Source organism: Rissa tridactyla, chromosome 5 (assembly GCF_028500815.1).
Source record: "Rissa tridactyla isolate bRisTri1 chromosome 5, bRisTri1.patW.cur.20221130, whole genome shotgun sequence".
Taxonomy (NCBI): Eukaryota; Metazoa; Chordata; class Aves; order Charadriiformes; family Laridae; genus Rissa; species Rissa tridactyla.
In genome coordinates this window covers 71,036,622-71,058,390 of record NC_071470.1, presented here as the reverse complement: position 1 = coordinate 71,058,390, position 21,769 = coordinate 71,036,622, and the positions used below count along the sequence as shown (strand labels likewise).

At 39.1% G+C, this 21,769-nt stretch overlaps 1 protein-coding gene across 3 annotated transcripts in view; it reads left to right on the top strand.

The window, feature by feature from the left end:
* TBC1D9 (TBC1 domain family member 9) overlaps positions 1 to 21,097 on the top strand; it is a 53,573-nt gene extending 32,476 nt beyond the window's left edge. Inside the window, exons 10-21 of one of the 3 annotated variants that reach the window (XM_054203183.1) lie at positions 106 to 320; positions 2,252 to 2,369; positions 3,321 to 3,606; positions 4,569 to 4,698; positions 8,188 to 8,286; positions 8,407 to 8,475; positions 9,794 to 10,034; positions 15,263 to 15,328; positions 16,591 to 16,677; positions 17,586 to 17,660; positions 17,798 to 17,898; positions 18,857 to 21,097. In XM_054203183.1, the coding sequence (XP_054059158.1) occupies positions 106 to 320; positions 2,252 to 2,369; positions 3,321 to 3,606; positions 4,569 to 4,698; positions 8,188 to 8,286; positions 8,407 to 8,475; positions 9,794 to 10,034; positions 15,263 to 15,328; positions 16,591 to 16,677; positions 17,586 to 17,660; positions 17,798 to 17,898; positions 18,857 to 19,582 (2,213 nt within the window). In that variant the 3' untranslated portion in view covers positions 19,583 to 21,097. Of the gene's footprint in view, positions 1 to 105; positions 321 to 2,251; positions 2,370 to 3,320; positions 3,607 to 4,568; positions 4,699 to 8,187; positions 8,287 to 8,406; positions 8,476 to 9,793; positions 10,035 to 15,262; positions 15,329 to 16,590; positions 16,678 to 17,585; positions 17,661 to 17,797; positions 17,899 to 18,856 lie in introns of those variants that run through there. The other 2 variants (XM_054203185.1, XR_008466652.1) reach the window with 2 other exon arrangements.
* Positions 21,098 to 21,769: the final 672 nt, after the last annotated feature.

The following is a 21,769-nucleotide window of genomic DNA, read 5'->3' as shown; positions in this document are numbered from 1 at the left end:
TGACATTCAAGATGAAAGGGTAGCAGAAGATCATCATGTTGGGCTACTGTATCTGCTAACTCTTGCCTTTTTCTTCTGGTTTTAATACTGTTTTCCCACTCCCAGGAGCCATTAATGAAATGGCCACTCATCCTGGTTATTATGAGGACCTAGTGGAGAAATCGATGGGGAAGTATAATCTTGCTACAGAAGAGATAGAGAGGGATCTGCACCGCTCCCTTCCGGAACACCCTGCGTTCCAGAATGAGATGGGTATTGCTGCTCTAAGGAGAGTCTTGACAGCTTATGCTTTTAGGAATCCAAACATAGGATATTGTCAGGTAATTGAAATACCTTGACACTCCTTCAGTTTCTGGAATTCCAGTTCTTTCCTTATACTTCTATTTCTTCAGTGATGTACATGAGTATTTGGCTATGTAAAGTACACCAATACATGTATAATGCTGTGAGGTAAAGCCTCAATGCTGCAGAATTACAGTAGTGCTGAGATCAGAGGAGCGTTGAGGTCCTTGACACAAGGACCTACTCTAACAGCAGTATTAGCAGTGCATGCTGAGGGATGTGCATAGCTTTCTGTAAGCGTATTTTCTGCCCATAAATCTAGAGGCTGGACAGAGGATAAGAACAGAGCTGTCCTGAAGTGCATCTACAGAAAATGACAAATGGACCCTGAAGAAAGGTTCTTTTCTTTTAAGCAGATTAAAAAAAAAACAAAAACCTTTAATTGTTCAGACTTAAATTTTGTCTACTTGTTCAATGTATTAGTTGTAATAACCCTCCAGAACATCCTTTACTTTTTTCAATGATGCCATTCCATCATTCAGAACAAAATTAAAAAAAAAACCAAAAAACCAAACCAAAATAAAGCACCCTGGAAGGTATCTTATTACTGTGCATCACAACCATGTATCGGAGAGTTAATGCTGACCAGTGCATGGTTTTGGTGTTCTTATGCCTGTGATTCAGGGGTCACTTTAGTTTCTGGTCCCAAATCATTCTTTCTTGCTTTGCCACTTTGACTTATCACCTGGGCCCTTTTTTTGCCTTCCTACCTATTTTTGCAAAAAGGAAACTTGAAGTCATGAGTATTAAGAAGCCTGATAAACGTCTGACTGATAAGACTCCTAGATACAACATGAGTAAGTGAAAGTGCAAGCAGTTCTAACAGATACCATCATAAATTATTTAATAACAAATATAATACTAAGTAATAGCTACGATAACTTTTTGTAAAGGTTGTTTAACAGAGGAACAGTAGAAAGACACTGTGATTCTGGTTCCTAAAATTGTTGCAGTAATTGTTAATAGCCTTGGGACTTGGTCCATGGCATTCAGAATGCTGATTTACAGTTAAAGTGAGAATGCAGGCACTGAGTATTTCAGATATGGTCGACAAGTTAAAAAGGAATAACATAGACTTTAACAGAGCTGTAACATTGTTCTGAGTTTCAGTTGAAACCCTAGTTGCTGTTTCAAACAGGTAACGATCAGCTTAAAATGTTACAGGATAAGAAATGAGCAGCTAATTCCTCAGGAGGCAAACCGTGAAGAAAACGGTAGCGAAATATTTCAGTTCTGCGGATGAGCAGAGGTCTAGTAAGGCTGTAAGCAAACAATTCAGAGGTCATGGTACAATGCTGTGATATTTGAAATGGTGTGAAACAGGCCATAAGAATCTGTCATCTACACAGTCAAATATGGAGAGTGAGCAACAGCAAGAGACTTCGGTTTCACTGCGCTCTGGCTGTTCGTTACAGGCATTTGCCTCAGCTCACAGATGCTGTGTCTTGACCTTTTCATTGAAGCAAAAAGAATGGGGAGTGCAGACTGCCTCTGTGAGGGGTGGTACAGCAGCGGCCAGCATTAGTGCTGTAGGAGGCATTTTGTCTGCATCAGACCCAGGTTCCCCCAGAGCACCTATTGGCAGAGCATCAGTAGCAGTGTAACTGGATGCTTGCAGACCTGAGTAGGTCCTTGATTATGAAAAGAAATCTTGATTTATTTTTCATTTAAAAAACAAACTAAAAAACAAACAAACCAAACAATTTTCTGTTGTTTATTTGAGGCTTTCTTAAGCCTTCCTTTGAGCACTGGGCAAACACTGCCTGTTTCAAGGAAAATACTTGAACAGTTTGGGGTCTGCAGGGGGTGATGTAGCTAATTTCCTAACGGTAGTAAACACTTATCTGCCATTTACTGTGCTAGATAATGAAAAAATGGGTCTAGCAATTTATATTTCTCATTCTTTTAGGCTATGAATATTGTGACATCAGTACTCCTACTTTATGCAAAAGAGGAGGAAGCTTTCTGGCTGCTGGTGGCTCTCTGTGAACGTATGCTACCTGACTACTACAACACAAGAGTTGTTGGTACGTTATGGGGAAATTCTGTAAAATGACAATGCAAAAATTAACCAAATTCATTTATATTATTTGTATTGAAACAAGTACATGTGTAGATGCATGTGTGGCATAGATACAACTGTGAATGCTAGTGGCAAGACAGGTTGCTCAAGAGCATAGAAGCAACTCCCTAAACAGATACTGTGATAGCAGTTTTTCACTTACTTAGGATTGGATGGTGTTCTAAAGTGGGCTTAAAGTAAATAAAAAAGAGACGGGAGACTAAAATTTGAGTTTTAGGTGATCAAATTATCTAATTAAGGTAAGGTGGAAAGAGGAGCTTTGGCACTTTGTGGTAGAAGTCTTTGTGCCTGTTTATCTCTGACCTGAGAGAACGGTATGGGTATATCAAAGCCGATGTTGTCAGATGACAGTTTCCTTGTGGATGTGGAAGTGAATGGCTCTTCAGTTTATCGTGGAAACTCTTGTCTTTGCTGTAGCTCACAAATGCTTGAGGTCCTCATTCAGCCTCAGAAATTATTCTTCCTGGCCTGCTTAAGACACTGATGTCATGGCGTAGATATGTATCACACAGGGTTCTTTTGTAATAAATCCAAACTCTCACAGACAGGTGGTGCTGAGAAGTCTTATTCTAATTAGTAATGGTAAGTACTAAGCCATCATATAGCTTCTGTAGGTGCTAGACCAAATTGACCCTTCGTTAGTTCTTATGAAGTGTATAATTAAAACAAAAAAAAAACTTATTACGGTTCAATTTGCATGTACAGCTCAGTAGTGGAATAGAATCTGTTATTTATCTGAAAGTGGGAAAATGTATGTAAGGATCATGTAAAATATTCTTAGGTTTTGTATTTACATATACATAGAATATATGTATAGATATTTTTCTCCTCTAAATGGTGATGTGGTCACTTGCTCTGGAATTAACGGACATCCAACTTTACTTATTTTCAACAGGAGCATTGGTGGATCAGGGTGTCTTTGAAGAGTTGGCTCGTGACTATGTTCCACAGCTTTATGACTGCATGCAGGACTTGGGTGTAATATCCACCATTTCCCTGTCCTGGTTCCTCACTCTTTTCCTCAGTGTAATGCCATTTGAAAGCGCAGTGGTGGTTGTGGATTGTTTCTTCTGTGAAGGAATAAAGGTGATATTTCAATTAGCGCTTGCTGTCCTCGATGCTAATGTAGACAAGCTGCTTAACTGTAAAGATGATGGAGAAGCCATGACAGTCTTGGGAAGGTATTTATTACAGAAAATAAAGTATCTTCATTTTATTTTACTTTTTGCTTGCTTAGTTTTCTGATTTGTTTTCTTCTATGTTGCAATACTCAATTTAAGCCAGTACCATATATGTAAATCTTTTCCACGCTTACAGTCCCCTTTCACTCGTATAAGGTACTCTTTATATTATCTTAAAATCATGTTAAGTGACCAAAAAGATATAAATTCTTCTTTCAAGACATTCAAATAAACTTCCCAAACCTGGTAATTTAAACTTATTTTGGTTGATTATTTTAGTTGATTACATGGGTTTTATTACTTCATCTTTTGCCTGCTACCTTTTAAATGCTGCTAAGGAAAAGCTTTGGTCTCAAGAGCAATTCTTTTGGGAACAGACTGAACAGAACTCAGAAGAATTAGGTAGGCTCTTGAATGAATGGATTTCAGTGAAACAAGAGGCTGAAAAATAGACTGGATTGAGTCATTTCATACAAACTAATACTGCTGAGTGTGATTTCCTTGTGTTTGGTAGTAGTGTTTAGTTTTCAAGATGGTGATGAAACTTTGGAAATTTTTTCCTAATAAGTTTCATTAGTATAGCCTTACTGAAGTCTGGTTTTAAATTTCATTGGGATTAAAGACGACTGGTTGTGTTGTCTCTGAAGTAAGCCCCAGTGCTTGCTGAGGATTTAAGTGTTCTGCAGCTGCAGGGTAGAAGATAGCTGCACTGTGGGAGGAACAAGCCCTTAAAGCCCCTTGCAGCAAGGTTGGGCAGTATTAGGGCAGGGGAGCATGTAGACTGAAGCACGCTGACCCTTGGTGTCAAAGATCATGTAGCTCATTAGTAGAGACTGGCTTGATCATTTTTATGTTTAATACTGTATATGTAACCCTTATTCTATTAAGCTTCAGAAGGGAGGGGGTGGAAATGAACCTAACCTTGGGTTTCTCATTTCTTTTTTTTTTTTTTCCCCCACCAGATATTTGGACAGCGTAACTAATAAGGACAGCACTCTTCCACCCATTCCTCATCTTCACTCGCTGCTCAGCGATGATGTCGAGCCTTATCCTGAGGTGGATATCTTCAGACTAATCAGGTCTTCCTATGAGGTAGGATAGGATTTTTTAACAGGGACTTGCCAACCCACACTAGTTCTGCTTTACAGGGGAATTTGATACTCTGTAGTTGGGCTTTGCTTGGAACTGAAAGAACATAAAAGAAATAGAGACTCATCTCAGAAGTCTGAAATGGCGCAGGGGAGAGGGGTTAGTTTTTCTTTTTCTTTTAACCAAAACTTTAAATTTGAGCTGTTTTCTATAGAAGCCTGCTGCATCAAAGGAGAGCAGCCTGCAACAAAAAAGTGATTTATAAACATAAGGCTGAATTTCTAATTCAAAAAAGGATAATTCTCATCTAAGCTTTTTCATGCTTTTCCAAACTGAAACATTAGTGAAATCTATGTGATTTCAGAATACTTTCTATTATCAGTGGAATTTTTTTTCTTTTACCTTTCTCTTCCAGCAAGTATTATCACCAAAGATAAAAAAAAATTTCAAGTGAAAGGATCTGGTAATAACTAGTATCTGTAAAGCACAGGACAAAGCCTGCAAAAAATCTAAAATTTGCAAACCAGTCTCATTGTCCTTAGATTTTAAAAATAAGCCATCAGTTAAAACACCCCTGATGATTACACTGACATACTGATTTTTTTTTAATAAAAATTAAATAACTTTATAGAGTTATTCTCCTTAATTTCCTTTTCTCTTTCCATTGACATGCAGGATAAATTAGTATTTTTAGTTCAAGATGCAAGTTCAGACTTAACAATATGACAGCTGTCTCAGAGGTGCTTCTATGTCCCTAAAACCTCCTTGCTTTAATAACATAATATCTATTTAACAAGGAAGTATGTAGTGCTCAGCGTATTCTACACTGAAGGGCAAACTGAAGTTAGATGTATAGTTCTTCTCCTTCACACAATATTAGAATAGGGAGAAGGAAGTTTATACGAAATCTTGTTTCCCTTGTATTTTTGTGGTTTCCTCATCACAAAGACAGCTTGCATTGGCTTAACTGTTTTTAGATGAATAACCTGACTCCATGCAGAGCCAGTCTGTCTTTTTTGGGGCTTATGCAGTGCAGAACCTTATAGCTCCTTCTAGATAAATAACCAGCTGTACTCCAGCATAATTAGGCAAAACAAATAGCGTGGAGAGTGAAGAACTGTGAGGAAAACAGGAGTTGATTGCAAAGAGAGAATTAGTTGCAGGAGAGTCATTGTTGTTCATTGATTTGATTATTTAAAAAAAACCAATTCAATAGTAAACTATCAAGATAAAAAAAACTTCAAGGCATCTGTTATTCAGTGACTGTTATGTTCCTCAATTAGTTATGTGGAGTTAGGGCTGAGAGCTCACTGTTAGCTTTGTTGCAGCTACAAAGAGCAAAATACCAAGTGAGTGAGTGTATCTTTGCTACTTTTAGAATTTAAGCTGTTAAAGATACTTACTGGGTAACCATCTATCCTTAATCTTCTAGATATTTATTGTTTATGAAAAAAATAGGAAGACCTACAGCTGAAAAAAATGTTTTTTCTTGAAGTCCTTTGCCCTCACTGAAACACACAACCACCACCTCCAAGGGGGGGAAAACCTTGTCACTTGCAGACTGTCCTATGATATTTGTCATGGGAGTGTGATAAGTCTGAGAATTTGGTGAAGGTGCAGCACTGGCAAAAGCACAATATTGGATTGTTTTGTGAAGCGCTGCTTTCCATCGGGCTCTGATCCTGTCTAGCTCTTTGGTAATCATGTCAGATGTATATATGAGAAGTCTCTAGTGATAGCTGAAGTGATGCAGAGGAATTTGCTGGTAATTAAGTGATTAGCACCCCTCTCTGTGATGATATTGAACTGACTTTCTACTTTTTTAAGAGAGAGACATTCTTGAAATAAGAGAATATACATAACAAGTACATTTTACCCTGCCAGTAATTTTTGCATTTACTGAAAATACTTTTTAGTGAGAAATCTCTTTTCATTCAATTTTGCGATCAATTAAGAAGCCACAGAACTTAGCATTATAATAATTACAGTAGAAATGACTGAAATAATGCATAATCACTACAGCTTTGAAAGCCTGACTAGCTGTCCATGGAGTGTAGACTCAGATGTTCAGAGCCGTTATGTGCCTAACTGCTTCGATTTGTGTGTTCATTAATGGGGGGGGTGGGTAAAAAAGACCTTAGACACTTAAGCTACATCTAATAGTAGTATCTGGATCTTGACTAAACAACTGACAATCAAAGGTCTGATACAGTTTTGACATAGAAGTGACATGCTTCCAACAATTCCTTGTATGATTTGAAGGTTAACATGGACAAGGGACCATTCCCAAAAGGTAATTGCATGCAACTTCCTTTTCTGTAGGCTACGTGAGTTTTAGTTGTATGGATGCAAACAGACCGTCTCATTTGACCTCTGGACCAGAGAATAAGACCAGATTACTCAAATAGATGTGGCCTCAGAGCCACAAAAGACCTCTCTTTTCCAGGTTTTGTTACCCCTGTGGTGCTTGATATTCATGGATATTTATGTAGATTCCATTTTTTCCAAAGACTTCTTTATTTGCAAAATGCTCCAAGTAGATGAAACATCTTTTTATTCCTGAGCTTTACAGATTGCTTTACAGCTTTACAGATAAACACGGCTTTTAATGTGCTAGCAAATTATGACCTGCTTATGTAGATGCACTTGCATTGGAAATATAAATCTATCCTGTGTGAAAGCGTATCTTGCCACCCCTTTTTAGTTTTACATGTGGCATACGTCATGTCTGTCATTATCATTCCTGCTGGTCATCTGTGCATTTCTCAGTATGTTACAAGTGTTTTTTAATGGGAAAAAACTTCTACTTACAGTTCACAGAAATAAATCGTAGGGATTAGGCATTCATCTACATATGAAAACATGAAATATTATTCCTAATAGGTTTTCCCATAGGATGCTTCTGAGTATATAGAGGAGCTCTCTGAGACTGTGATGTGCATTGTGGGGAAAAAAAAACACTTCTGAAAATAAGACTTGGGCACTTCAGAGAATCTTCTTCCTAATGGAAGTTGCATTCTTGATACTTGGTTTCAGGTTCTGATGAACGTCAGGACTGCTATAGTATCTCAGCCGCTAGAGATCCAGTTAGTCTAAATATCTTCTCTCTCTGTAGCAATTAAGAGATATTCCAGGGCAAGCTGAGATAAAACCCCAAGGAAGGAGTTACGAAAAAATCTATTCATAGAGATTTGCCAAGCAAGAAATTTCTAACTACTGAGATTATGGTTTGAAATCTGAGGATTTGTAACTTAATAAAGGCCTCTCAAATTAAATGAAAACAAGTTCTTGGAAAAATAAAGTCTAGTGATATATTCCTAAAGTCTTTGTAACTTTTTCATGTGTTAGAAAAATGCCTTAACAGCAGTTTTTTAAATATACTATTTGTGGTATATCACATAATTAAATTAATTTCTCAAAGACATTAAAGGCAAGATAAGTATTCCAAATATTAATACACAGACTATCCTGTACTTCTTTTTTCTCTTTCAGAAATTTGGAAGTATCCGAGCAGACTTAATTGAACAAATGAGATTCAAACAAAGGCTGAAAGTTATCCAAACCCTTGAAGATACTACAAAGCGCAATGTGGTAAGTACTGAAATAATGTTCTTTGCAAAGATTAAGGTCAGTCAGTTTCTGAAATTTAAATTAGCTTTTCAATGAGACATGGATTTCAAATCCGTAACTGTTAATGTTATGTTTCAAAAGGTACGAACTATTGTGACAGAGACTTCTTTTACTATCGATGAACTGGAGGAACTGTATGCTCTTTTCAAGGTAAAGCTGAGTGCAAACATTTATTTTTGATATGGGACTGTGTGTCTTTTCTAAAGACCAGGTTGAGTCTGTGAGTTACTTACTATGAGGTATCTTAATACAAACTTGAATTAGCTATGTATTATTGAATATACAAAAAAAAAAAAAAAAACAGTTTTTAAAAGTGCAGGAAGTAAGTCATTCACTAAATTATTTGTCTGTGGGGAAAAAATGAATAAAATGATGAAAACTATTATAGTGAAAAAGTGAATAGATAGAGGCTTTTTATCAGTCTGTAGAAACTTATGTATGTGTCTCTGTACCTGACCCAAATTTTGGAATGTAGCAAAGAAATACCTTTATTCTATTATCTCAGACAGTTAATACTTCCATATCATAATAGCTGATTTTTGCCATTGTGATTGCTTTAATGTATACTGTATTGCATTGAAATTTAGTGTCACAAAGTGATGTGTCTTTGCAAGTTGATTGTACAGCAATACCATTAGATCCACAAATTTGAAGGTGAGCAATTAAAGTGCTTTAGCTTCACTCTCATGCACAGTGCCATAAAACAAGATACTTTCTTCCTCTCTTTTGTTATAACAGAGATTTTTTGGTACACCATGAAGAATTTCTTTCCTTTCAATTTCCCATGTGTAATGTCAGGTCTTAAAATTGTCCAAATCCTGCAGTGCCTTCTTTCAGTCTTCCATGGAATCAGTGAGATGAAGTCAGACAGTCCACCCCAGCTGATCACTGTGCAGTGCTGGGATCTCTTTCTCAAAGCTTCTGAATCATTTTAAATTAGATTTTACCAAAGTCAGCTCCAGAACTTTCACTGTCCTCAGTAAGACTGAAAGCATAGGACTTAATGCAGTATTTTTGAGACTATGTGGTTCAACAAAAAATATTCCAAATAAACAGCTATTTTCATATGCTCTGAGATTAGAGTTCATGAGAGTCCCCTTTCTGACTTGACTATATGGTGGGGGTGAAGGGGGTGACTAAGCACAGCAAGCCTGTGTATATATGCAAGTCACAGCTGCTTACTGCTCTGTTCAAAACAGGTATTTCATGTTTCATCTGCCCGGCAAGCGGAAAAAGTTTTGCTTTATCATCTTTTTTTGTAGAGGGATGGTTTTTTGTGCTGGTTAGAGAAGAAACCTTTTGCAGAAGTATAAGGGCTAGGTAGATGGAAATGCATCTGCTAGTTTTGTGTTGTTTTAAGAATGTGTATGTATAAGTTGTTTGGATTTATTTTTTTTTTTTTATCATTGATAGTGACAAGTTGTTTACAGAGGTGATGACAATCTCACACAGTTTGCCTTCTGTTCAGGCAGAACATCTGACCAGCTGCTACTGGGGAGGAAACAGCAATGCTATTGACCGGCATGATCCCAGCCTGCCTTATCTGGAGCAGTACCGTATTGACTTTGAGCAGTTCAAGGGGATGTTCGCTCTCCTCTTTCCTTGGGCATGTGGAACTCATTCAGATGTATTAGCTGCACGCTTATTCAGGCTTCTTGATGAAAATGGAGATCTGCTCATCAACTTCCGTGAATTTGTCTCTGGGCTAAGTAAGGAGAATTCACAGCACTCAAAATAATCTGACTGAAATGGTTTGTTTCTAAAGGTGACCTAGTCCTTCAGAAACACAAATGTTATGTTAGCTACCAGATAATGAGTTTGAATTTGACATATGCCAATTTGCATAAGTCGCCTTTCTTTTAAGAGCAGTTCATGCCACTGTTCAGTTCATTTTCTCATGCCTGTGACAGTGGTTCACACTGGGGTTTAGGCTGGTCTCAGTAGGTGCATCTACATTAGCCAGTGGTGTATGACACTGGGAGAAGGACCACACATGAACTACACATCCATTAGGATTTCCCTGATTGCTAACTTAACGTGAAAATGACCTGCAACTTGTATGCTTAATGGTGGGATTACTTCTAATCAAAGTATTTCCTTTGGGAAAGTCGTTTGTATGTTCTTCTGTAGCGTTCCTCTCTCAGTGACACTGCATTTTGTTATCCGCTCCTTAAGCTTTCCCAGAAAGTTGGGAATTTATACCTTTTGTCAGTGCTACCAGCTCTGGAAAGGGGAGAGAGGCAGCATTTGCTCCCTTGGTTGATCAGGAAGAAGAATTTTGAGAAATTTATGTGCACATAAAAGGGGCAGGGGAAGGATAGAGTGAGGGTGTTAGTGTTGTTTGCCCCTGAGTAAAAGTGCTTATCTTAAGAAGTCTGCTGACACCTCACATACATGTGTCCCTGTGTGAGGGGAAGGTATCACACCTCACAGTATGTGCGGTGAAAGGTACTACTTGTAGTACTTCTGAAATCTATAACCAAGAGTGCAGACTAAGAGAGAGAGAAGGATGGAAGTCACCTGAAAAGGAGAAGGTGGAGGTGCAGGTCAGATAGGGAGGATGAATGTTGTTAATGGAGATGATGGCCCATGCAAGTCTTGAAAAAGCAAGATTTCATGACGTGAAAGTCAATATTGCAACAAAGGGAATGTGGAAACCCCAGGATTAACAGGAAGAAGCAAAGATGAGGCAGGAAGATGAGGCATGAGATGGCCACTCCTTTTTTGAATATAGCAGGAATTACTCCCTGTAAGTGACCACCATCTCACCATCTATCATGTGTTATTTCATGGCAGCCTGACATTTCCTCCAGCTTTACATTTTGATCCTTTATGAGAGAGAAAAGGTTTCCCACTCTGGCTTTCAGCAGCTCTTTGCAACAGTATTTTTAAGCATTAGGGCTCCAAATGCAGCCTTACATTAAAACCTCTGTACAGAAATGTTCTCTTGCAGGTGCAAAATAGCTATGTGACGGTAAAACTGTCTGCACACCTCCCCAAAAAACAGTGCTTCTTATGATGCAGTTCTGAATTGTATTTGAGGGACTGTTTGCCCATTAACACTTAATGGCCTTTTGAGACATGACCCATGGATTGACTACTCTTCCTGCTTACAGCATGCTGTTAAAAACAATCAACCAGTTATTGATTTAATCAGCATTTTTTACAACCAATAATGAGTAAAAAGAAAAAGGAACAGCGTTGAGCACTGTGAACAGAAATGAATGTAAAATGCACAAATGTGGCTATAAGCCAACATGACTGAACTAAAATCTTCAATGGTCTAAACAATCAAAACTGCTCATTCTGCAAAACCACATTTTTTTCAGAAACTAAGCCCAATGTGGCATAGTTTGAAAACTTTTGTTTTTTAAGAAAAAGTCAACCCCCATGACCCCTCTTCTGTTTAAGCAGCACATGAATGGTAGCAAGGACAGCACAGTGAACAAAAACAACATGGGATTTCTTTGAGCATATTTCAACATGCCCCGGGACTTTTAAAAATTCTACAAACATCAGCTGCTTCAATCTGCCTCACCAACCCAATATGCCTTGGCTAGGAAAAAAATTTCCTAAATGAGGAATATCTTCTGTTGTAGCAAGACGCATCTGCTCAACAGGGGATGGTGTGTTGCCTTTTCCTTGTGGCTGTCCCAAAAAGCATGGTCAGAGGATGGGCATTCTGGAGGTGACCTGTGGGCACTGTCCTCTCTCTTCTTACTGTGTCCAAACAGCAGTATTGGACTCTGGCCCTGGTTACTCAAGTCTGTCTTTCCTAAAGGAAGTGTCCTAGGCATGTCCCATTTCAGAGGGTGCTTGTTGACAGCTGAAGCAACCATAGCACCTGAAGCATTTCCATTTCACAATTCTCTTTCAACAGCCTTATTCCATGTGGCCATAATGATTTGTTCCCTTGAAGCCTCTCTTTGGTGACACTGATTCCTTCTAGGAGCTCTGTGAAGAGGAGGTAAAAAGCACTGCTGTGTGTCCCAATATGGGCCCACGGCCCTTTCTTCTGCATCAGCGTGAAATCCTCGGATATGAGAGCACTGTAATTGCAATTGTGATTCTCCATTTCCTTTTCATAGCCCCTGCAGCAAATAGCTCAAGAATCTCCTACTTCAGGTGTCTCTTGGGCCTCTGCTGAGCAAGGATGGAATAACCTGGCCTATTCTTCTGCACATTTACTCTGTGTCCTTACTGCAAGTTCAAATAAAGGAGTGATCTCGATTAGTTTGCTTTAGGAGTTGCGCTGCTCAGACGGGGTTGTCAGCCCTGGTTATGAGCTGTTTGGGGTATTCACTCATGAAGAAGCTCACCTGCACCACCCTATCACACTGGATTATAGTATGTCAGTGTTTGACTCCAGATTCCAGAAACTACAGAGATTTCCACATAGACTCAAAGTGGCCCCCTGCCTCCCACCATGTTTTTGCAGTACTCCCTTCTCAAAGCGTGCAGCTCTTCCACCTCTCCAATGACTGCTGGTGACTGCAGCACTCACCACAGCCTTGTGCAAAAGTCAGCACCATGAAAACTGTGTCAAGAAATACCTGAGTGTATATTATTTATTTTTCTTCTGAAAACAGCTTTTCTCCAAGAATGGATTGCAGGAGGATGTTCAGAAAGCAATGTGTTAACCTCACCACTCCTCCGATCCTTTCAGGGCGCTAAATACTGTACAAACACTCTGCACCTCTCCACCTCTGTTCAAGAGTGGGGGAACTGAAGCCAACACTTTTATATTGGCACTAAGTTTTATATTAACAGAATAATGTTCTAACCTGTTTAATCATTTTGTTAACGTACTCAAAGAAGACGGGGGGGGGAAACTGTACACATATGACATTATGCCTACGAAAGACCTGACACCTGCATAATGTTGACAGAAAAACAGTCAGAAAGGGGGCTCAGGGAAGGTTGTTCCTTGTTGTGCCATGAAAAGGGGTGTGGTGGTCAAGGCCTTAAAAGGGAAGAGCAGGTCTGTGTGAGGGAGGACGTTGGCTGCAGTGTGAAGGTGACAGCTGTCACTGTTGCTGTTTCAGGTAGAAAGATTCAAAAGGTGTAGTCATGTTCTCTTCCAAACACAGTTTCTTCTCTCAACACAAGATAAATTTAAAACTTCTGGACAAAAACTGGCGATGCATCATCTGAGACTTGTACTGCAAAAAGACAAGACTTGTTGAAAGTTGTTGAAGGTTTTAAGACCTGTGACTCCAGAGTGCCAGGAAAGAAGTATTTCAGGTTGGGACTAAGAATCCCTCCAGTGCTGTGCACAGGCCCTCAGCAGGACCATCTGCTTTGCTGTTCGGAGATGCAGGGGCCGTGCAGGATGCCACTGAATCCTCTGGGCTCTCCTATGAAATTATCCCTGTACTGCACCGTGCAGGTCACAATCATAGCCTGAGCTGAGGTATCTGCCCATACAAAACTCTCCCCTAACCTTTCATAATAGGGGCACATCTACCTCTTCTGTTGTCTTTATGAATGTAGTCTGATTGGCTTATTTTATTGTTTAATACAGCATCAGTCCTCAGATCTTGGGTAGCCCACTGCAGCTAACTGTTGGGCGGTTCCTGCAAATTGCCAGTAGCTTGTTCTTCCCTTTGTAAAACTTTTTGACCTCTCTTGAGGGAGACCCAGAGGGTTGTCTCATGAGAGAGTACAGATAACATCTTTGGTAAACTTGTCTCAGATTGTGTCGTCTTCATTCCTGTACATTTTGAGGGGAAAAAGGGCCTGGCATTATGAAGCACACACAGGTTCATCTCAGGCAAAAAGCAGACAGCAGTTGAGTTTTTTCAGTTCTCTTCACGTCTGGGGACAGGGAGAGGAACAATCCTGCATATGTCACCAGATGTCCTGTGCCCTGAGTCCTATTTTGGGGAATGCACCCCTAGCCGTTGCTGGAGGGCACAGAACTGCAGCCCATTCTGTGCTTTGGTCTTTTCACGTCGCCTGTAGCAGTGGGGTACTTCACGTGGTACCTGGGTGCATAACCCAAGATACAGTTTCACCAGAAAAGAAAGCACTGTCTGCACGGTGTGGTACACCAGATAAGAACATGAGGAGGTTTTGTGCCTAAAAAAGACCAAGTTGAAAGCAAAATGGCTGCTGTAGATGTACTCAATTGTTTGGGCTAACACCTCTATTTATTGTAGTCTGAAGCTTTACAGTAGACTTAGTATTTGCCAAGCCACACTTTGTAGTTTGCATAGCAGAGGTAAGTTGACACAGTAGCCTGTAAGGTAAAATAAATTTGTTTATAAATTACATGTCATAACAAGTAAGATTTATGAAGAAGTCTGATTATTGATTATTTCCATACTTTAAAATTAAATAATATCCATTTAATTAATTGTAAGGAGGGGCTACAATAGACTGCTTGGATTTCAGACAGCTAATTGTAGTGTAGGCCAGAAAGGAATAGGGGTTGAGGTGGATAAATCAATAGAAAGTATTGCCTGAACATCAATTTAGCCTGTGGCTAAGTTGTGATAAATGCTACTTACTTGAATTTCTCTCCCTTTTTTTGATAAATATCTTATTGTTCCAAATCATGTGATGTTGTTATTGGATCTTCAGATCAGAAAGTTTAAAGTCCATACAAAAAAGTCTTAACTTTCAGCTGGAGGCGTTTCTGAGTGGTAACGCGATGATCGTAGATTATTTTTGAGCATCATAAAATAGCATTTTAATGAAGGACCCAAGGCTGAAGTACAAAATTCAGATAAGGTGATCTGTGTTCTCTTGCTATTTCTACTGCAGACCGTATGATCTTAGAAGTCAAGTGACTGCCTTATGATCTAGGGCTGTAAAGGGAGTACAGTGCTTCCCAGAGCGAATGCAGCAGCTTCTAAAATGAAATATTGTAGCGATAATAAATAGAATGTTGTTGAATGCTGAGTATTAACATACTGTATGTAATGCTGTTTAGGTGCAGCATGCCATGGAGATCTTACAGAGAAGTTGAAGCTACTGTATAAAATGCATGTTTTGCCTGGTAAGTAAATGATGTTAAAGTAGCTGTCGTCTCGGTGAGAACAGAAATTTGGAGCAGAGTTGTTTATGACTAGCTTTCCCAATTAAAAATTGATTTGTGGGAATTATTGTAGCTGTTTACGCAGCAGTAAAATGAGAGAGCTTCTACCATAACCAGACACAGATTTGGAAAGTCTGAAAGCACCGATGCAACCCTCTATTGCTCCAGCCATAAACAGGCTGTTTATATGTGTCTCTCACCTGTTTAGTTGGGATTGGTGACTTTCCCCTGGGCATAAAAAATACAGTATTCTTCAGCATTTGTAACCATAATGCACTTTATTTAACAGTGAAACTAGCTTAAGATGTTCCTGCATGCCCTGGCTACTTGTTTCTGTCCCCAGGCTTTCTTCTTGGTTTCCCTTCTGGGCTGATACAACTGTTTGCAGAGGGAAGCTCCAGATGGTTTCATAGATGTGTTTTCCAGGGAGCTGTACAAACTGTTGGACTCAGCTAAGTGAGAAAGGCACTTTAGGGCAGAGAGGGGATGGAAACATCTCAAAACCATTTTGCCCCTGAAGAAAATTATGTCCTGGAACTATGTCCTCTCTGGCTTGTCACACGTGTGCCATAAAGAACCTATCGCTGTCCTCACTGAATCTGCGATTTATGTACGTTGCAACTGTTTGGGTAGTTTAATTCTTGTGCGCATTTACATCCTCTGGTAAAGACATCTAAAAGCTTTGAGAGGACATTGACCTTCATGTGCTTTGACCATATGTCCCTGATGGCTCCTAGCTGGCTTTGCTGGAGGTAGGCTTGAGTGATTCGCTAATTTAACTGGAAAAAATTACAATTTTATTGAACTATAACAAAAGAGATCCATTTTTAAGAATACAGCTTCTGCTATTCAGGGACTGGTAAGCTGATACCAAATCATGACAGACTGTTGCCAGCTCATACTCTGGGTTCATACTCTGCTTAGGACACGCTGAGCTGCATGAAAGAACTTAATGGACGTAGACATGGGAAGATGGACAAGCCAGGCTCTCAAGGCAAACAGCTACTTGTTAGTCAGACAGAACTGGGTATCGGGGAGGAGACGCTAGGGTACAGGTCCAGTTGTTCATCTCCTGTGAGCTGGAGAGAGATGATTCCTAACCCATCGCATCCTCACACTTTTACTTCTAGAAACTGACATTCTAAATGTATCAATGGAAATGTGTTCTAGTTTTTAATAAAAGGGTGGAATTTTTAATGAAAGAATTCTATTATATTACTTAGATCCATCTCCTGAACAAGAAGAGCCAGACTCTGCTTTTGAAGCCACTCAGTACTTTTTTGAAGACATCACACCAGAATGTACACATGGTAGGCATCTTTTGTCTCAGGCATGAAAAGATGAGGTAACACATTTCAGACAACATGTCTTTTTAGAAAGCTACATTTTTATCGGATTAAATTCTGTGAGTGAAGTATTCTCTGTAAAATGAAGCATGTAATCTTTGTATTTATTTTGATATCATTAGAGGTACAGGCGGGTGTACACTAAGAACTCCCCTGGATTGTGCATTGCAGAAGTACTCTCAGAATGATGTCATCAGTGTGTTGCAGTAGAATTGATCTTTTGATAAGCACAGCATATATGTCTTGATGGAGAATAAGAATAAACATATTGGCTTTCAAGATCTATTTGGATCATAATTTAAAATATTCTAAAAAACTAAAGCCAAAAGATACATCAAAATGTAGTTCAGCAGTTTGAAATCTTTTTGTGCCCTAATGAGAACCTGGGTCTCATCATCATTGTCTTAAATGACATTCCCTTTCTTGAGATATTTGATGTTAAGTTTCTCTCTGATTCAAGAGAAATATTGCCCATCCTTCAGGATTACAGGGGGAAGGAAGGTTTGAAAATACCGATAAGAATTAATAGACTAGAGATGGCAATTTGAAGTCCTGATAGACAAAAGAAGATTCACTGATAAGTCACCAAACATCTATCATGCTAGAAGCTGTTTGTGTTGTGGTAACACAGGCTAATCGTTGTACTACACAAACAAAACCTAAGATGGTCCCTGTCTTAGTATGTATATTATTAATTATATGGAATTGGTCAGCAGACTTAAGAATAAGCAGAAATCATCATTTAGTCCTATCCTTTTTCCTCTGCATTTTCTGCAGTGTAAACATTTTTATTTTGCGCTGTACACATGAAAAGTATGTATGTATCTGAAACCACACTGATCTCTCTCTCCCCCCGCCCCTCCACTTCCTAGTTGTTGGCCTAGACAGCAGGAACAAACAAGGAGTAGATGATGGGTTTGTTACAGTGAGTCTGAAAACAGACAAAGGTATGCATGGTGTCTCCATTTGAATTACATCTTTCATTTCTTGTAAAGATGCTCCTTTTGAAAATGGAAAAAAAAAAGTATTAATTAAGGTTTCTTCATGGATTTTCCTGCATCTCTGGGTAATTTGTTGACAATAGGCAAGAAGAGCTCACAAGAGAATCGAAATTATCTCAGAATGTGGAGCCAAGAGAATAAATCCAAAGCAAAAAACACAAAGGACTTGCCCAAACTGAATCAGGTACTTCTGCTGACACTTCTTTATTTTTCATTAACTTTAAATGTTCTTCACATACCTATAAATATTCAATAAATTAACACTGAATAAAGGTTTTATTTTGAGGCAGATACTTTTTTCCCAGAGCAGCAGTCGCCTGATTACAGAAGTTAGTTGTTTTCAACATACTGTAACTGGCATTCAGCTCCCAAAACATCCTAAAAATGAGATACACACATATAGGAATGATAACATATTATTTTGATCCCTAGACAAATGGTGATATGATGTTGATATCACCAGCTAGCTCATAATGTCCAATACACATTACCTGAAAGTAGCATTTTATATTTTGTAATTTATACAGTATCAATCTCATTCCCCTTAGATCCATAGCTGCTAAGGAGGAGGAGACCCACTGGGACAGCTGTTTACTCCAGAGCATATAGGGAAGGTTTATTCCCTGTAGAACAATGCTTCTTACTTGAGGTTGCCCAAAGCAAATATCCTTCCTATTTAATTCGTGAGTTTTGAATTCCAAAAGGCTCACATCCAACTAAGTTACCACTGTCAATGACAAGAGTGCTGCAGGTCTCTTATTTCATTTTTCATTAGTTCTCATTAGTTTTATCAGACCCCTAGTTATACTTAGCATGGTTCCTACAAGAATATCCAGCAAAATGCATGCTGTGTCTCAGTGCGCACCCTCTGTTGCCCTCCTGTGGCTGCAGAGAAATAAATTTGTCATATGTTGGAAGAAACATCCAACAGTTTATTCTAAATAGCTTTGAGAGAGGCAACACATCTGGGTGCCCAGTTATAGAAGATGCTTTCTAGACTGCACTTAGGTTATTTCCAACTTCAGTTTAATCACATAAACGAATGTGTCCTACCTCCATTCCAGACTTTTAAACCGATTTAGTAGATCTTAATCTGATTTGTTTCCTGCTCTCTCATTAGTGTTTCCTCCCTCTGTGTTTAGGGACAGTTCATTGAGCTGTGCAAGACAATGTACAACATGTTCAGTGAGGACCCCAACGAACAAGATCTGTACCACGCCACAGCTGCTGTGACAAGCTTGCTTTTGGAGATAGGTGAGGTGGGTAAGCTCTTCAGCGTGCAGCCCACCAAAGAGACAGACAGCAGCAGTAACAACTGCAGCAAAACTATTCAGAGCGAGCTGTTTCCGAAGAAAGAGCACCAGCAGTACCCCCTCGAACAGCACAAGCCGTTCCAAAGCAGCCTCGTCGCCAACGACGAGGAGGCCGTTTGCACCGACAGCACCCTGGGCATGCAGATGGAAGACATTAAGCTCGAAGACTCTTCTCCCAGGGACAACGGAGCCTGTTCTTCCATGCTCATTTCTGATGATGATACAAAAGATGATAGCTCCATGTCCTCCTACTCGGTACTGAGTGCAGGTTCGCACGAAGAAGAAAAGCTGCACTGTGAGGACATCGGTGAAGACACCGTTTTGGTACGGAGCAACCACGCCACTTCTCTTCGTAGAAGCACGAGCATTGACAGAGACTGGGCCATTACCTTTGAACAATTTTTAGCCTCCCTTTTGACTGAGCCAGCGCTGGTTAGGTACTTTGACAAGCCTGTGTCCATGATGGCTAGGATTACCAATGCTAAAAACGTAAGGATGATGGGTAAACCAATAACCTCGGCCAGTGACTATGAAATCTCGACTATGTCGGGATAAAAGGCAGTCGGGTTTTTTATTTATTTTTTTTATTCTGTATTTATTAGTACCCGGCACAGGCCCTGGTATTTTCGAAACATGATTGTTTTCACTAATGTGAAAATGTTGGGGTGCGAACTTAACTATCTTGAAGTATAATCACTCTTTCTGTGGGAAATGTTACACAAATGCAAATTTTATTCAAAATGCAGAAAAAAAATTAAGAGTTGTCAGTGAAGTGTGTGTATTATTAACCTTGCTGTCAATATACAATGGTAAAGATTAGTTCTTAATTTCTAAATGTAAACTTAATGCCGATATTTACGTGCATTTTTAAAATAGGCATTACATAGAGATCTGATTCTTGGGAGGAAAAATGAACAAAACAAGAAGTAACCTAAAATTTAAAGGGGCACTGTCAACCTGAATTAGGACCTCAGGTGAAATTAAGTTCCAGGCAACATCCCTGAAGGATAATTTGATTTAATTTTAGTATTTTTTTTTCCAAAGAGAATCATGGATTTTAACGTCTGCTTCAATGTTATTTATTTGAATACATGAAAGATGACTTCAGTGACCCCTGCCTGGCTTCTAACTTCTTCTGCTTGAGACTGGTATGCTCGAATAAAAGCGAGAAGTCCATCCCAAGCCTAGCTGGTACATCAGGCAAACGGGGTGAAATGTGATGATATCTGCTCCACCAGAAGGCAGAGGCCGTTTGCCTTTCCCCGGGTTCAGCGGCCTCCGGCTGCACCACACCCTTTCCCAGCCACGGCCACCATGGAATGATCTCCAGCGTGACCCTGCCTGGAGCTGTGTTCCTAACCAGTGGACTTGGAAGCTTTGCTGGTATGCTCCAAAGACAGGGTCCACAGGTCCCAGAACAGATTGGTAGAGTCTCTTTGTAAAAATTGAAAGCCTTTTTTAAAACTTAAATATATATATAAATATACTTCTAAGTCTGGATCTACGGCATATATAGCTTAGCTCTTAAAACTAACCTTTACCACCAACCTATTATATCCTTGTTAGATTAAGAAAATAAAAACATGTATTGCATAAGTCTTCATTTACAACAGTGTAAAGTAGCAGTAATGAAAAAAATCTGCAAGATAATGTAACTGAATGTTTAAGTCTTACTGAGAACACTGTCACTTTATATAAAATGAATAGTATCCTGTATCAACTTACTGAATAATATGTTAAAATGAAAACTGGAGCACCTGCACTTTGAATCCTTGCTTCTTTTATACAGATATTTGGGATTTTGTTTTTAAATTTTGTTAGCTGTTTTTTAATTCATATTTGTTCAGTTCGGGATCATGCCTACATGCCTAATCTTTATTTGCTCTTTTGAGAATATTTTCTGTAGAATACTGTTGATTTTTTTATACTCCTGTGTATTGCATCCATGTAACTTGCAGATTTTTTAGCAGAAGCTATGTTTAATTCTTTTGTTTTAAAAGAATGCTTTTAAACTGTCGGATTAAGTGGTTTTTAACCACAAATAGGTAATGTGAACAAATAAAGTACACTCTGCACAGATTTGGTTTTTAACTATTAAAGTCATGCTAGAGGGAAAAGTAGATGGTGGTGGTTTATTACACAGACAAGTGACTTTGGATCTTCAGCACCAGGTTTCGGAAGAAAAACACGAGTTGTTCCCATGCCTGGTTTTGTTTAACACTTGAATGTGTTTAATCCCATCTGCAACAAGCAGCCCATGCAAGCTTCTCTCACGCTACCCCATTTCATTAAGCAGTTTTCCCTGCTGCGCTCACATTTGGTGACAACAGTTAAGACTTTTTAAGACCCCCCCAGGTATTTTACAACCCATCTACGCCTTGCTGTAGCTCACTCAGCATACTCTGAAGGCTTTACACAGTAGAATGTTTTTTACAGGGTCCTGGTAAGCTGGGATGGCAGTGACGGAACAGACGAGGGTGTGCTCTAGTCAGTGAATTACATTTTTGAAACTTAACCATCTATTTGTGTGTATATAAAGTTAATTTGCAAAACACAGCTGTTAATTTCTGAGCGCTGCTCATATATCCCTTGTCCTGTCAGTTTACTCTTGATTTTCTTTTGTTAGGAGTAGAGTTCTCTCCTGTATAATTTAGCCATATATAGACTACCTATAACAGTACGAAAAAGCAATAGAGTCTTTCTGAATATGAGACTATGTGGATGGGTTAACATGCATATCAA